This window comes from Lissotriton vulgaris, chromosome 2_1, assembly GCF_964263255.1.
Source record: "Lissotriton vulgaris chromosome 2_1, aLisVul1.2, whole genome shotgun sequence".
NCBI lineage: Eukaryota > Metazoa > Chordata > Amphibia > Caudata > Salamandridae > Lissotriton > Lissotriton vulgaris.
Window position 1 is genome coordinate 2,028,103,094 of NC_141687.1, and position 14,298 is coordinate 2,028,117,391.

The 14,298-nt window shown below is 44.7% G+C and overlaps 1 protein-coding gene across 1 annotated transcript in view; it reads right to left on the reverse strand.

Moving 5' to 3' along the window:
• The window catches only part of SPPL2A (signal peptide peptidase like 2A), a 311,837-nt gene that overhangs the window by 287,588 nt on the left and 9,951 nt on the right, over positions 1-14,298 (reverse strand). Inside the window, exon 2 of the mRNA XM_086958253.1 lies at positions 586-705. Within this exon, the coding sequence (XP_086814379.1) occupies positions 586-705 (120 nt within the window). The remainder of the gene's footprint in view (positions 1-585; positions 706-14,298) is intronic.

Genomic DNA, 14,298 nt, shown 5'->3' on the forward strand with positions numbered 1-14,298 from the left:
ACTCTGCACTTAACCAAAATGTTTGGAATCTTTGCAATCTCCTGATTTCTAGAATTACACCACTGACATTTTGAGGGATTAAAATCAGGCCATTTAAAATACTGCTGAGGTACGAAGAACCTAGGTTTATTTATGGCAATGCTACAAATAAAATACAAAAGCGAAATTAGGAATACTTTCCTAGTACCCCGATAAAAGCAACTGAAGTTCGCTTGTGGACACAGTGCGCACAACAGAAGTTCCAACTGATCCATGCTCATTTACTACAGTATCAGGGATTTGTGAGCACACTTGATGTCCATCCTCATAGACTCTCCTTGTCTAGCATAAGACTACGTAATGTGCCTGAAGGTTAATTATTCAACATAGATGTATGTCATTAAGTAGAAAACCGATGAAGAATACAACAACAACAGTAAACTTGATGAGGAGGTCATTTAAATGGATTCACTATGCTCTAACTAATAATAATAATCACATAAATAATGTTATACAGCATACATAGTTGTAAAAAAAGTATCATGTATTTTTCTAAATTACTTCCTGAACCAGTCCTCTTTAAAATATACAAGATTAAGTACTTACAGCATTATCAAGGCTCTCTGCAAGTGGTGTCCACGAAGGATTGTATAGAACACAGTAGTCTTTAGAAGGATGATTAGTCTGATCACCAGTGACATGCAGGATTCCCTCTTGTGCAACAACCTGCAACAGATATATAAGCATTTGATTTGAACAAAGTATGGAAAATTACTAGCCAACACATTGCATTAATGATCAAGAATTCCACTGGCTAATGGTCTGTATATGTTTTCTATCGCAACCAGAAAAGACCAACATAACTGCAGACAGAGAAAAATATGGTTTCTGAAGTGCAATATCAATATTATTGCTCGCCCTCTAATGTTATTATAGAACCGTCTGCAGTGAATGCTTGTGGAAGCGAAAATACTTCACTATATTTCATTTGCTTTAGGGCTTCATCCTGTTTGGAGAAGTTGTACTACTATAAAATGTTTGAGGGACACAGAGCTGCTCCATATGCATAAATTATCAGAAGATTAAATGTTTCAGAGACATCCTCCTGATGGAGATCATTCGCCAATTAGGCCACCAAAATCAGCAATCTACCAAACATACATTCGACAAAACATGGGCCTACCAGAAGGCTCCAGTGCGAGAATCTGAGGTTTCTATTTAACAGATCAACTCTTCTGTATCTGCAGTAAGGGGGACTTTCCTGTTAAATGATACTGAACATTAAAGTCTAATCATCATGAGGCAAACCAGACCACACAAGCCCGGAGACAAACTTGCCGTTATCCGCAAGAACACCATCAGCTGCACCACTTCCTCAGACATATCATCCACCGACATGGAACATCTGTCATTCAAGCTTCTCGTCACTGCCAACTACACCCAGAGGGGCACCATCATCCACAGATCAGGACTGCTTGCCAACTGCACCAACATAATTGTGGGCTTGACACAAGCTACTACTCTTGGAGACCTAAACATCCACCTGGTAGACCACGCCAACCCCAACTCCTCAAAGGCCTTGACCGCTTCAACGCCAACACATACAAAGTAATCTTTTTCATCTTAAAAGATGTCACACCAATTCTTAAGCAACAAAATCACTTACACATGCAGTAACTTTAACACGCACCCGGATCCAACAACCTGGTAAAATGGCTGCCGATCACATCCAAAGAACCAATGCGTACCACATGGCCTTCTGTCACTCTGGACGAAACAGCAATCACATGATGTTATGTTATGTCATGTAATAGATTATTTGTATAGCGCCTATCACCGCCGGTCTCTAAGCGCTTAACAGAAGAACATAGCATAACTGTTACCCCGAGCCCTCAGCTGTCCCCAATTAAGGCGGAGTCATTGCCTTTCTGAATAGGTGAGTTTTCAGTTTTTTCCTGAAGGGTAGTAGCTGTGATTCTTCTTTCAGAGTGGCCAGAAGCTCATTCCACAGTTGCGGGAGAATCACGGACAGGGCCCTGACCCCTCTGGTTTTTAGTTTAAATCTGGGTTGGATCAGATTGGAAGTTTTACCTGAGCGCAGGGATCTACCAGGAACATATTTCTTCAGACGTTGCATAATGTACTCTGGGGCTTTCCCAAAGAGCGCTTTATGGGCCACACAGAGACACTTAAACTGAACTCTCAATTTCACAGGTAGCCAGTGCAGCTTCTGGAGCAGAGGGGTTGCGTGCTAATTTCTGGGCACGGAGTAGATCAGCCTTGCTGCGTCGTTCTGTACCACCTGCAGCTTCCTCAACAGCTTCTGCGACAGGCTGAGATATAAGGCATTGCCATAGTCTAGTCTTGAGATAACTGTGGCAGATACGATCGATTGCAGGGTGGAGGCTGATAAGATGGGGACCAGCTTTCGTAGTAGCCTCAGCACACCTGTGCAAGAGCAAGGGTCCATCCACCCTGGAGTCCGCAGACACCTGCCCTCACCAGGACTGCTCCAGAGGACTCCAATTCATCATAGACGTTCTCAAGCCAATCCTAAACACCACCATCTCCTCAGCGACCTTCCCAGATGACTAGAAACAGTCAACAGTCCTTCCCTTGCTAAAGAAACATTCTGAAGACCCCTCCATGTTCTCCAGCTACAGGTAGAGCTCCCTAGTATCCTACTCAGCCTAGGTTCTTGAAAAAAAGAGCAACCAATGCCTCACCAAATACCTCAACAACCACGACTCAACAACTCCGAGACACCATTTAGTCTGGGTTCAGACCGAACCACAGGATGGAAACCTCCCTAATTGAAGACAGAGTTCTTCCGCATTATCCTGGACAGAGGAAAACAGCAGCCTTCATCCTCCTGTGCCTCTCTGATGCGTTTGACACGGCCTCCCACCCCATCCTCGTCCAATGTCTTAACAAGATCAGAATCCAAGGACAAACAATCTCTGCTGGATCTGCTCCTTCTTGACTGGTAGGACCCAGTCAGTTAGCATGACACCCTTCCCCGTGAACGCCCGCGACCTCATCTGTGGAATCCTGCAAGAATCCTCCCTTAGGTGGACCCCTCGTCAACACTTATATGATCCCCCTGGCCAACATCCTCCATTCAGACCACATCAGCATCCTTTCCTACGATGATGACATGCAATTCATTTTCTCCCTCACCGACAAGATATCTAGCACCCGCAACAAGTTCATTGCTTGCATGATCAATATTGCTGACTGGATGAAGACCAACTGTCTGAAGCTGAACACCGACAAGACAGAACTGGTGGTTTCCGATAAGAGTGCGTAACAGTGGCACTCCATTTAAAGGTTATAGCTAATAAATTTAAAAAATCATGAATTAATTAAATTCATTTAAAGATTATGGTTGGTAACAAACTAAAGTTTAAATTAATAACAGAGTTAAAGGTCAGATACCAACGAAAATAAAAGAACAGAGTTGTTAGGGTCGGCGTTTACAGAATTTACATTGGCACTTTTGCAGTACTACATGTAATGCCTGTGACATAGTGACTCAAGATGTAGTGGAGGTCGATTCGAAATAGCATACCTTTTAACCTATTCAGCACATATCTGCAGATGTAGAGATGTTATTTTTACAATTTGTTGATCGTCTTGAATTGGGATTACATTATGATCCAGGAATGAAAGAAATGCATCTTCTGATCATGGCATGAACTGGATGTTCTTCTGCGCCCCTAAGAGAGAAAATGTCCATCTACACACTATCCTATACTACAAATCTACCAATATAAACTCCCCACTACTACTGCCCTGATGCATTTTGTATCTCTTAAACCTGTGTCAAAACGTCTACATTCATATTGAAACTATTATAGATGTTGTGACCACAAGCACAATGCCTTGTGCCTACACTTTTGCACTAAATTAAAGTCAAGAATAAGGCACCCAAAGGAGATCAGGAGAAGAGCTGCCATGTCAGCTCCTTAATGTAACACAGACATATTAGTAACACAAAACAGGAGAAAGTAGTGACACTATATGCCCCACCGCCACAACTACACGTCTGCCCTGTGATGAACTTCCACCGAACAGAACCCAGACACCACCTTTAGTACAAGTGGAGACGTAAGACTAAGCTCCTGGTGAGCCACGCCCCCTTTTCCCATCAGAGTCCGTACCACTCCGCACCAAGGCCACAGCTTCAGCTGGCCAGGCATCTGTTATGACTTCAGAGCAGAGCGAGCACATTCCTCTGACAAGATCCAGTTATTTCTGGTCAGTAAAGTGCTAAAAACAAGTGAAAGGGAAAACATGCCCTTCTCACCTAGTGAAGCCGAGAAAATGGCGAGAGCTCAGAAAAATGTAGTCACCCAAGCATAAGCCTCCATTTACGCAAAAGAGCAAAATTAGTATGCCAGATGACATAAGATCATGCCAAAGCCAATAGCAAGCACTGCCGTTAAGCAAGATAAAGTCAGAATCTGAAAAGGACATAATCAAGCCCTACTCCATAGCTTATTCTTACTAGACAGGCTTACACATCACTATATTATGCTAAAATATGCTAAATAAGACTGAGATGGTGATGGGTGACTGTCATTATAATGCCATTTATCCACATAAATGGCACATTCATTACAAAGGCCTAAAGAACCAGACAGAATGGAACCGGGTAATCGCATAAGTGATTGCAAGCCTTTTCTCCAACCTTTTTGTAACCATGATATACACCAGAATACAATAATGTGCGCCACAAGGACAAAACCTATTTCTGTTGCAATTAGGAATGATATAATGGATTTTACAGATAGGTAATGTCATGGAAGTCCACACCACTCTATAAAAATGGAAAAGATAACAACGGCTATTGACATTAGTCAACCACATTCAAAAGCTTCTGTTTCCCATCTAAAGACCCCTTAAGTGCTATTTGGATAGTTATTCCACTACCAAAACAGAATTTCAGTGCAAACATCTTTAATGGTACCCAATGATCACTACTGAACCCGCTCCATAGAACACCAAATGTGTTTCTGAATTTTGGAGATGTCTTAATGACCCAAGATTCAATTCTCCGTGAGTGCTAACTCTGCTCAACTTCAGAGCCACATTCCACGCAGTCAACCAAAAAACCTTGATCCAATGCATTTAATATCAAAAGGTATCAAAGGCAGGGCAGTCATGTGGCTCAAAGCATGCAACACGTGGATTTATGCAACCAAAATCCAGTCACAAAAACATAGAAATTTTACCAACACTTCAAAGAAGGGGCTGTTGAGTTGAGTAGTCAGGGGTCCATGGAACCACTGCCAATGCTAAAAAATAAATTTAAATAAATGCAGCCCGTTTCCTTTAAGGAACAGGGATGCATTAAAAAATATATTCTTTGATTTAAAATGTGATCAAGGACAGGTAGCTAAGAAACGCAGCTCAGTGCTAGTCTTTTTTAGAAAGTAAACTGCTTTTTAGGTCTCGCCTAGAGTTGCTGCGCACATGCGCAGCTCGCTCAGCAAGATTTATTGCAGAAGTGTACTTTTACAAAACGGCTTTAACCCCCACCCCTCTTTTCCATTGGCTGGCGTCACCATTTATGCTTAACGGTGGCCAGCCATTGGAAAAGAGCTGTGTGTTGCCTCCCTAAGCGATTTCTTATCTTTATGGGGCCATGTGTTTGAAACACATGGCCCCATAAAGACAAAAAAATCACTTACGACAGAAGGAAAGCAGGCCGTGTGTTTATTTTTGCATCGCGGTTTCACTTTAAAGTGATAGCGCAATGCAAAAATAAACAGCCGCTGACTGGCGAGCACATTTTTTTTGCGTGCGTTCTTTCATTGTATTTACTTGCAACCGGCTCTTAATCCTCGTTTGGCAACCCCAGCTGAAATGAGCCAGATTAGCGGAACTGCTTCTTTATCAATCCCAGATTAAGCACCTGCCAATTTAATGATATGAGACTGAGGCATCTACATGGGTAATAACGCGTTTGCAACGGTCTGCACACCAGTTATATCCAGGCCACTAACATATAATAGCGACATTTACAAATAAAACATAGGAACTGGTTTTCCATCAACATTTTCTGAGGCGACATGCGCCACCGGAGATGAATACTGAGCTCTGTTCTACAAAGAGGAACACTCAGTTGTTGGGCAGCAAAGAAGAAAACCGCAATAAAATGTACTGCTATCAGCAAACAACGTCTACTTATTGGTGGACATAAAAAGAATAGGTGTGAAATGAACTACAGGCAGACATGCGTGGCCCTGACAAAACTGCCAGACAGCTGTTGGCGCTGAGGCGTATATGGCAACAGCCAGTGCGCACCAATCAGAGCCATCATTAGGAGCGCAACCTCGCGACCCCTTGAGCGGAGGTCGAGGAGATTGACACCTTCATGTAGGGACGCTGCAGTTAATGGAGGTCTGCGCCTGACACCTTGAAGGGGATTCTTTTGCTTGTCCTCCGAGTTCCTTGTCCAAATAGTTTGTATAACAGGCATTTTTTTTCAGTAATGTTCTGAAGTTGTTTGTTGTATTGGTAAGACTCGGCAACCCCCACCGTTTATTCTGGAATGCCAAACATCATCAGGGAGCTTGACAGTGTGCCTTTGAGGAAATGTTTTAATTTGGAGCACGCCCATAGAATCCCACCCCATGAAGAGCTGTGAATTATTCAAAGTGGTTGCAAATGTTGTTTTTGTGTGCGTTGATCGGCGCGATGATGCCTATTTCTTAAAGATAGATGAAAAAGACATCTGGCCTAATTTAATGGTGGGCAGTCAAGGAGAATCTGCACAAACAAGACATATGTCTCACATCCAGTGGTGCACTGTAGGATTTCTTGCTATGGCTGTTTTCTCTGCCTTCATGTCTGTGTGCTTTGCTTATCTACTTCTACTTTAATCGTCATTATCATTTAAGAGAAACACGTTTTCCAAGAAGGTTTCTTGCCTGATTGGTTTTGCCCTCCTAACTGGGACCCTTTTAAGGAACATTTAACACCTTTCAAGTCAAGTCAAAAGATTTATATAGCGCGCTACATACCCAGAGGGTCTCAAGGCGCTTGTAGAAGGGTGGGGAGTTACTTGTCGAATATCCACGTTTTGAGTTGCTTTCTGAATGCTAGGTGGTTCTGAGTAAGGCGAAGGTGAGTGGGAAGTGAATTCCAAGTTTTAGCTGCTAGGTAGGAGAAGGATCTACCTCCCATGGTGGTTTTGTTGATGCGAGGTGCAGTGGCAAGGGCTTGGTTGGAGGATCGTAGCTGGCGGGAGGGGGTGTAGAAGGATAGTCGTGTGTTGAGGCATTCGGGTCCGATTTCGTAGAGTGCTTTGTGTGCGTGGGTTAGGAGCCGGAAAGTGATCCTCTTATTGACGGGGAGCCAGTGGAGGTTTTTCAGGTGATCAGAGATGTGTTCTTTACGCGGGATGTCTAATATGAGCCTGGCTTAGGCGTTCTGGATGCGTTGTAGTTTTTTCTGGAGTTTTGCGGTGGTGCCGGCGTAGAGAGTGTTTCCGTAGTCCAGTCGGCTCGTGACCAGAGCGTGGGTGACTGTTTTTCTAGTTTCGGTAGGGATCCAGCGAAATGTTTTTTTGAGCATGCGAAGAATGTTGAAGCAAGATGAAGAAACGGCGTTGACTTGTCTGTTCATCGAGAGTGAGGAATCCAGGATGACGCCCAGGTTCCGTGCGTGGTCCGTCGGGATGGGTGCTTTTCCAAGGGCCTCTGGCCACCAAGAGTCGTCCCAGGCGGAAAGGGAGGTGCCTAAGATGAGGACTTCTGTTTTGTCTGAGTTCAGTTTCAGACGGCTGTGCTTCATCCATTCGGCTACTTCTTTCATTCCTTCGTGTAGGTTGGTTTTGGCCGTGTTAGGGTCTCTGGTGAGTGATAGGATCAGTTGAGTGTCGTCGGCGTAGGAGATGATGTTGAGGTTATGTTGGCGTGCGATGGCCGCGAGGGGGCTCATGTAAACGTTGAAGAGGGTGGGACTGAGTGAGGACCCTTGAGGTACGCCGCAGATGACTTCAGTGGCCTCTGACTTGAATGGTGGAAGGCGGACTCTCTGGGTTCTTCCGGAGAGGAACGAGGTGATCCATTCCAGTGCTTTTCCTTGGATTCCGATGTTTTTGAGGCGCTGTAGAAGGGTGCTATGGCAGACTGTGTCGAAGGCTGCGGAGAGGTCGAGGAGGATGAGGGCGACTGTGTCTCCATTGTCCAGTAGAGTTCGAATGTCGTCTGTTGCTGCGATGAGGGCGGTTTCGGTGCTGTGCTTGGCTCGGAAGCCGGACTGTGAGGAGTCGAGGGATTTGTTGGTTTCGAGGAATGCGTCGAGCTGGTTGTTGACAGCTTTCTCGATGACTTTGGCCGGGAATGGAAGGAGTGAGATAGGGCGATAGTTTTTGAGTTCGGTGGGGTCAGCTGTGGGTTTCTTCAGGAGGGCGCTGAGTTCGGCATGTTTCCAGCTTTCCGGGAAGGTTGCGGAGTTGAGGGAGCAGTTGATGACGTCTCGGAGGTGCGGTGCAATAATGGAGTCTGCTTTGTTAAAGATGTGGTGAGGGCAAGGGTCTGTGGGGGATCCTGAGTGGATAGAGTTCATCAGACGGATGGTGTCCTCAGTGGAGATTGGCTTCCAGTCATTGAGGATGTTCAGGGGGGGTGGGGGTCCTGCAGGGGATTGGGTGGGTTGGTCTTCGGGTTGGTTGTCGAAGCTGTTGTGGATGTCTGCAATTTTGTTGTGGAAGAATGAGGCTAGGGAGTCGCAGAGGGCTTGAGAGGGGGTGATGTCGTTGGAGTTGGCTGAGGGGTTGGTAAATTCCTTGACGATGTTGAATAATTCCTTGCTGTTGTGGGCGTTATCTAGACGGTCCTTGAAGGCTGCTTTCTTGGCATTTCGGATTAGTTGGTGGTGTATGCGGGTGGCGTTTTTGAAGGCGTCCTTGGTGCTGGTGGTTGGGTCTTTTTTCCAGGCCTTCGAGGGAGCGACAGAGTTTCTTGGATTTCTTAAGATCATCGTTGAACCAGGAGGCCTTCTTGCTGCCTAGTTTGATTTGTCGTTTTTTCAGTGGTGCTAGGATGTCGGCGCTGTTGGATAACCATTGGGTGAGGTTGGTGGCTGCTTGGTCTGGGTTTGAGGAGTGGGCGGGGGGCTTTTGAAGAAGCGATGAGGAGATCTGGTCGATGGTGATTTTGTTCCAGTTTCTTTGCAGAGTGGGTTGGGGGTGGTTGTTGGATGTGGGCTTGTTGTAGGTGAAGTGAACGCAGCTGTGGTCAGTCCAAAGGAGAGCTGTGGTGTGGCTGAAGGAAACATGCTTGCTGGAGGTGAAGATAGGGTCGAGTGTGTGACCTGCGATGTGGGTGGGGGTAGTGACAAGTTGTTTAAGTCCGAGGTTTGCGAGGTTGTCCAAAAGGGTGGTGGTGTTGCGGTCGTTGATCTTTTCAAGGTGAAAGTTGAGGTCTCCCAAAAGGATGTCGTCCTCGGAGGGGAGCGCGTGTGGAGTGATGAAGTCCGTGATGTCTTCACTGAATTGTGCGCGGGGTCCTGGTGGCCTGTAAAGGAGGGTGCCTCTGAGTGTGGTCTTGGGGTCGATGTGGATCTGGAAGTGAAGGTGTTCAGAGTTGGCGAGATTGACGTCTGAGCTGGTTGAGATGCGGATGGATTTCTTATGGACGATAGCGATGCCTCCTCCTGTGTGGCCGGTACGGTCCTTGCGAATGATCTTATAGCCTTCCGGGATGGCAATGGTGATGTCTGGGGCTGAAGAGGCATTCATCCATGTTTCTGTTAGGAAGGCGACGTACGGAGAGATGGTGTCCAGTAGATTCCAGAGGTCAATGGCGTGCCTGTGGACCGAGCGGGTGTTGAGCAGGATGCATTGTAGGTGGTTGGGGTCGGGTATCTGTTGTGTGTTCTTAGATGAGGAGTTGTTCTTGGTGCCGTCGAACTTGCAGGAGATGCAGGAAAAGGGTCCATGGGTGTGTCCAAGGGCGGCTTGGGCGCAGTTGGGGGATCGGCCGGGGTTAAGGGCTAGGAGGGTGGTGGCATTGTAAGTAATGCGGGAGGGGTGGACATTACGAGGACCAGGGGCTCTGGCGCTGGGCGCGGTCCAGGCGCGGACAGGCGTAGACGGGCTTACCTTTGGCGCACCTTAGGTGCAAATGGGGCGCGATTGCTGCGCGTGAACGCTGCGCGCAAAAGCCACTGTCATAAGTGGATAGTTGAAGGGGAGGGGCGAGGCAGGCTCAGCTGGGAGGCGGGAGCGTGATTGGAGGGACGGGCTAGGACGTCACAGGAAGCAAATGGCTGCAACAACAACAAACACTTAACGCAGGGAGAGGTTGGGGCGAGCAGTGGGGTGCAATGATCAAAATATATATTTTAGAAAAGAAATGGCTGACAGAGTAGCGCTATGAGCACAGCACAATAAGAATGACAGGCGGCGCTATGAAATTGGGCACAGAGCAAACACAGAGCAGCAATCACAAAGCAGCAAAGCAGCGCTGAGGACAGAGCGAGTCAAATGCACAATGCGGCGCTATGGTAGTTCAGCTGAAGAATGCAGATATTACAAGCAGCGTGGGAGAAGCGCTACAATACCCAGCAGGAGAACAGAGGGGAGCAACCGGATATGCACGAGTCAGGACGGTCACAGCTCTCGGGGGGGAGGGGTCGGTCTAATCAATCTGTGGGAGGCAGGCTCAGCTGGGAGGCGGGAGCGTGATTGGAGGGACGGGCTAGGACGTCACAGGAAGCAAATGGCTGCAACAACAACAAACACTTAACGCAGGGAGAGGTTGGGGCGAGCAGTGGGGTGCAATGATCAAAATATATATTTTAGAAAAGAAATGGCTGACATAGAGTAGTGCAGAACGCCTCTATGGTACGAGAAGGAGCCACCCTTTCCCTGTGCAGTCTAGAAGAATGCTTGACAGGCCTTCCAAGCATCCGGTTCTTGACCAGCTGGTGTCCGAGATTTTTGTCTCACAACTTGCTATAGCTGCTCAACATTCACCCTTTAAACATGTTATCAATTTTAAACGGATATAAATTTAGGGGCATATTTACAAGTACTGTTGCGTCGAGCTTGTGTACTGTGTAATTTGTTTTTAATGTTTTCCTGATCTTGCAATCTCTTCGAAAGATCTGAAAAAGTAAAAATTTGATAAAATAAATAATAAGTCAATTGAATAACTAGATCCATGCAAGACATACAGCTGGATTCTGTGTGCTGTACCTGCTTAAATAAAATACAGGTTCACAAAAGAGTAGTCAGGTATTCCTTTATAGTTATTATTATACAAGAGATTAAGGCAGCAGAATGCTTTTCTCCCATGGTTATGGCTCGAAAGGCGAATGGGGATGCTCGGCTTTGAGTGAACTGGAGGGAATTAAACAAGGCAGTGGTGGCAAATCCTTACCCAATGCCAAGTATTACTGAGATGTTATGTTGTTTGGAAGGGGCATAATAGTTCACTTCTTTGGACCTAACTTCTGCATATAATCAAATATCTTTACATCCCCGTCGCAGGAGTTGACATCCTTTAGTATGCCGTTTGTCACATACAAGCACATGCGTTTGCCATTTGGATTAATTTCCTTCTCTGCTGTGTTCCAGAGGGCAATTACGTATTGGTGTCTGAGAGACCTCGAGTGAGCATGATTCCAGGCTGTGTGATATATTTAGGAGATTGAGTGAGAGTGGATTTACCTTGAATCCTAAAAATGTACTTTAGGGTCTCAGAAATTTAGTATTTGGGACACTTGATTTCTGCTGTAGGGATTCGCCTAAGGGAAGCTTTGTCAATATTATTAATAACATGTCAAGTCTCAGTTCCAAAGATGAGTTGGTGAAATCTTTAGGGACTATGGAAATTTTACAGCAAGTTCATTTCAAATTTTGCTGAAGGATGCAATAGCATGAGGAAGTTACTAAAGAAAGGTGTAGAATTTGAATAGTCAGAGAAATGTGAGAAGGAATTTGCGCAGGTATAGAATGGTTTATCGGCTGTAGCAAATTTGTGCAATTTCCAACCAGGTGCTACGCCCGTTCTGAGAACAGATGCTAGTGCAAACAGTCTAGGTGCGGTAGTTGAACAAGTCATTGAGGGAAAGATAAATACAATTTTGTTTTTATCTAGATCATTAAGTGGCGCAGACTTAATTATTTGGTAATCGAAAAGGAGGCTTTGGCAGTTTATTGGGTCACAAGGAAACTGAAGAAATTCCTTCTGGGTAGTGTTTTTAAAATCAAAACAGATCACAAACCCCTGGTTAAGGTTTTTTTGCAAAAACTGTGTCAATGCCATATCTAGCTGAATGAGAAAATGGGTGGTGGCTTAGCAAGATTTTGAGTTCACAGTTTCATACGTACCTGGTGTGATGAACATAATTGATGGCTGTTGTTCAAGATTATGTATGGAAAGAACGGTGAAGAAGAGGATACTGAAGATGAATTCAGGGATGAGGCTGTTAAAGTTTGTTTAGTTTTGGATGGTGTTGTCAAGGCTGAGTAATGCAAAGGTGCATTGAAAGAGGTCTGTCAGTTGAAAAGTGCTATTTGTAGGATAAAGGAAGGATTGTCTGGATGTGAAAAAGTGTGTCATGAGCTTAGAGGTTACTGGCAGGTAAGAAAGGAACTTTTTTGGAAGACAGTTTGGTGATTAGAAGGGGTAGGTTAATCCCACCCGAGAGTGTAAGAATGTGTTTGATTGCATGGGCTCACAAAAGCCATAATGGTATATCAAAGAGTAGAAGAGAGAGTAAGAGAAAGTTATTGGTGGCTAGAAATGGACATTGTGATTGAGAGGGTTGTTCGCGATTGCTCGGAGGATGGAAAATATGACAGGATTCTGACATTTAGGAAGCAACCCATGGTCATACGAGATTTGGCTTCTGGCCTTTGGGTTGAATTAGCGCTCTATATTTCTGGTCCTCTTAAGGTGTCAAGTAGCGAAACATTAGTAATAACATGCATTGACATGTACTCAAGGTGGCTCCTAGTGAAGGTCATAAACTCAGTTCAAAATTGTGAGGTTATCTTGTTCTTGGAGGAGTTATTTGAGAGAGAAGGGTTTACAGTTTCTTTGCTGACTGACAATGGGGTTCAGATGATCTCTAAGGTGATGGAAGTTTTTGGTGGAAAGAGGCATTCAGCATAGAAAGATTGCTCTATATCATCCTGAAGCAACCGGTATGATTGAGGGTTTTAACAAAGTGGTCAAAGATTGCTTGCAGCAAGCATTAGCTAATGGTCTAAATTGGGTGAAAGAGCTAAAAAAAACAAATTTTTAATAATAAAGTTTTGCATGTACCTTCTGACTTCTCATTCGTCAACAGGGGTTCCTCCTTTTTTGTTGTTAAAAAAAGGTTTCCAAACAACATGGTAAGTCTTGCATGGGTGATCAATTTTAACAGTAAAAATGATTGACTGTGAATGAGAGAGTAAAACAGGAAAGTGAGAAATGCATGACGAGAGAGAAGAGTGTTTTGTGTAAAAGGAAGAAAGGTTTTGATGCACGGATGGCTGTGAAGAACACTAAGGTTATTATGGGTGATTGGATTAAGAATAAAAAAAGAAATCAGAGGAAAGCTGGTTTGTTAGAAAAGGTCAGTCAACCCAAGCGAGTTACCAAGCTCTTCCGTAATGCTGTAAAAACAGAGGATCTTCACATTTGGAATTTAGGTTAGAGTTGCATTATGGAAGAAGGCTTCTTGTGTGGATCCTGTGAATGGTGTCACTGCCTCTCGGAAGTGCACCAGGGTATTGTAGGATGTGCCATGTATAAAAAAAGAGAAGCCCAACTGCAATTGTAGAAAACAGGGATACATTTTCTTTGAAAAAGAAAAGTGGGCGTGTGTGTTTTAGGTCAGTCTGCTTACAAGATTTTAAGTAAATTAATTTAGTTATCTTTATTATGCTTTATGTAGGAATGTATATATTATTTGTCATTTGTTTTTTTTATTTTCTTTGTGGCAAAATGTGTGGTTTAACTTGTTTTATTACTATGGTGGAGGAGATGTAAGGCATGTGCACATAATGTGGAACTACAACTGTGTGTAACAACCACTCCAGCTGAGAATGTTTATGCTCAAATTTGTGAGCTGTCGGCTGGAGCTGTAGTGGACGAACCTCTGGTGGATGAAGTCACTGGAGCACGTCTTATTAAAAGGATATTCCTATTCATCACTTCTGGTGGTCTCTATTCTTTCTACAGCTGTCCACTGGAGTCCCCACCAGCGCTGCAAATGGAAACAGCAGCAACTTTCTCCTATTAATTGGCAGGCCGGAGACCACTACAAAGTTATCTTGGATATGCAGCAGCTCTCTAAGTGACTCCC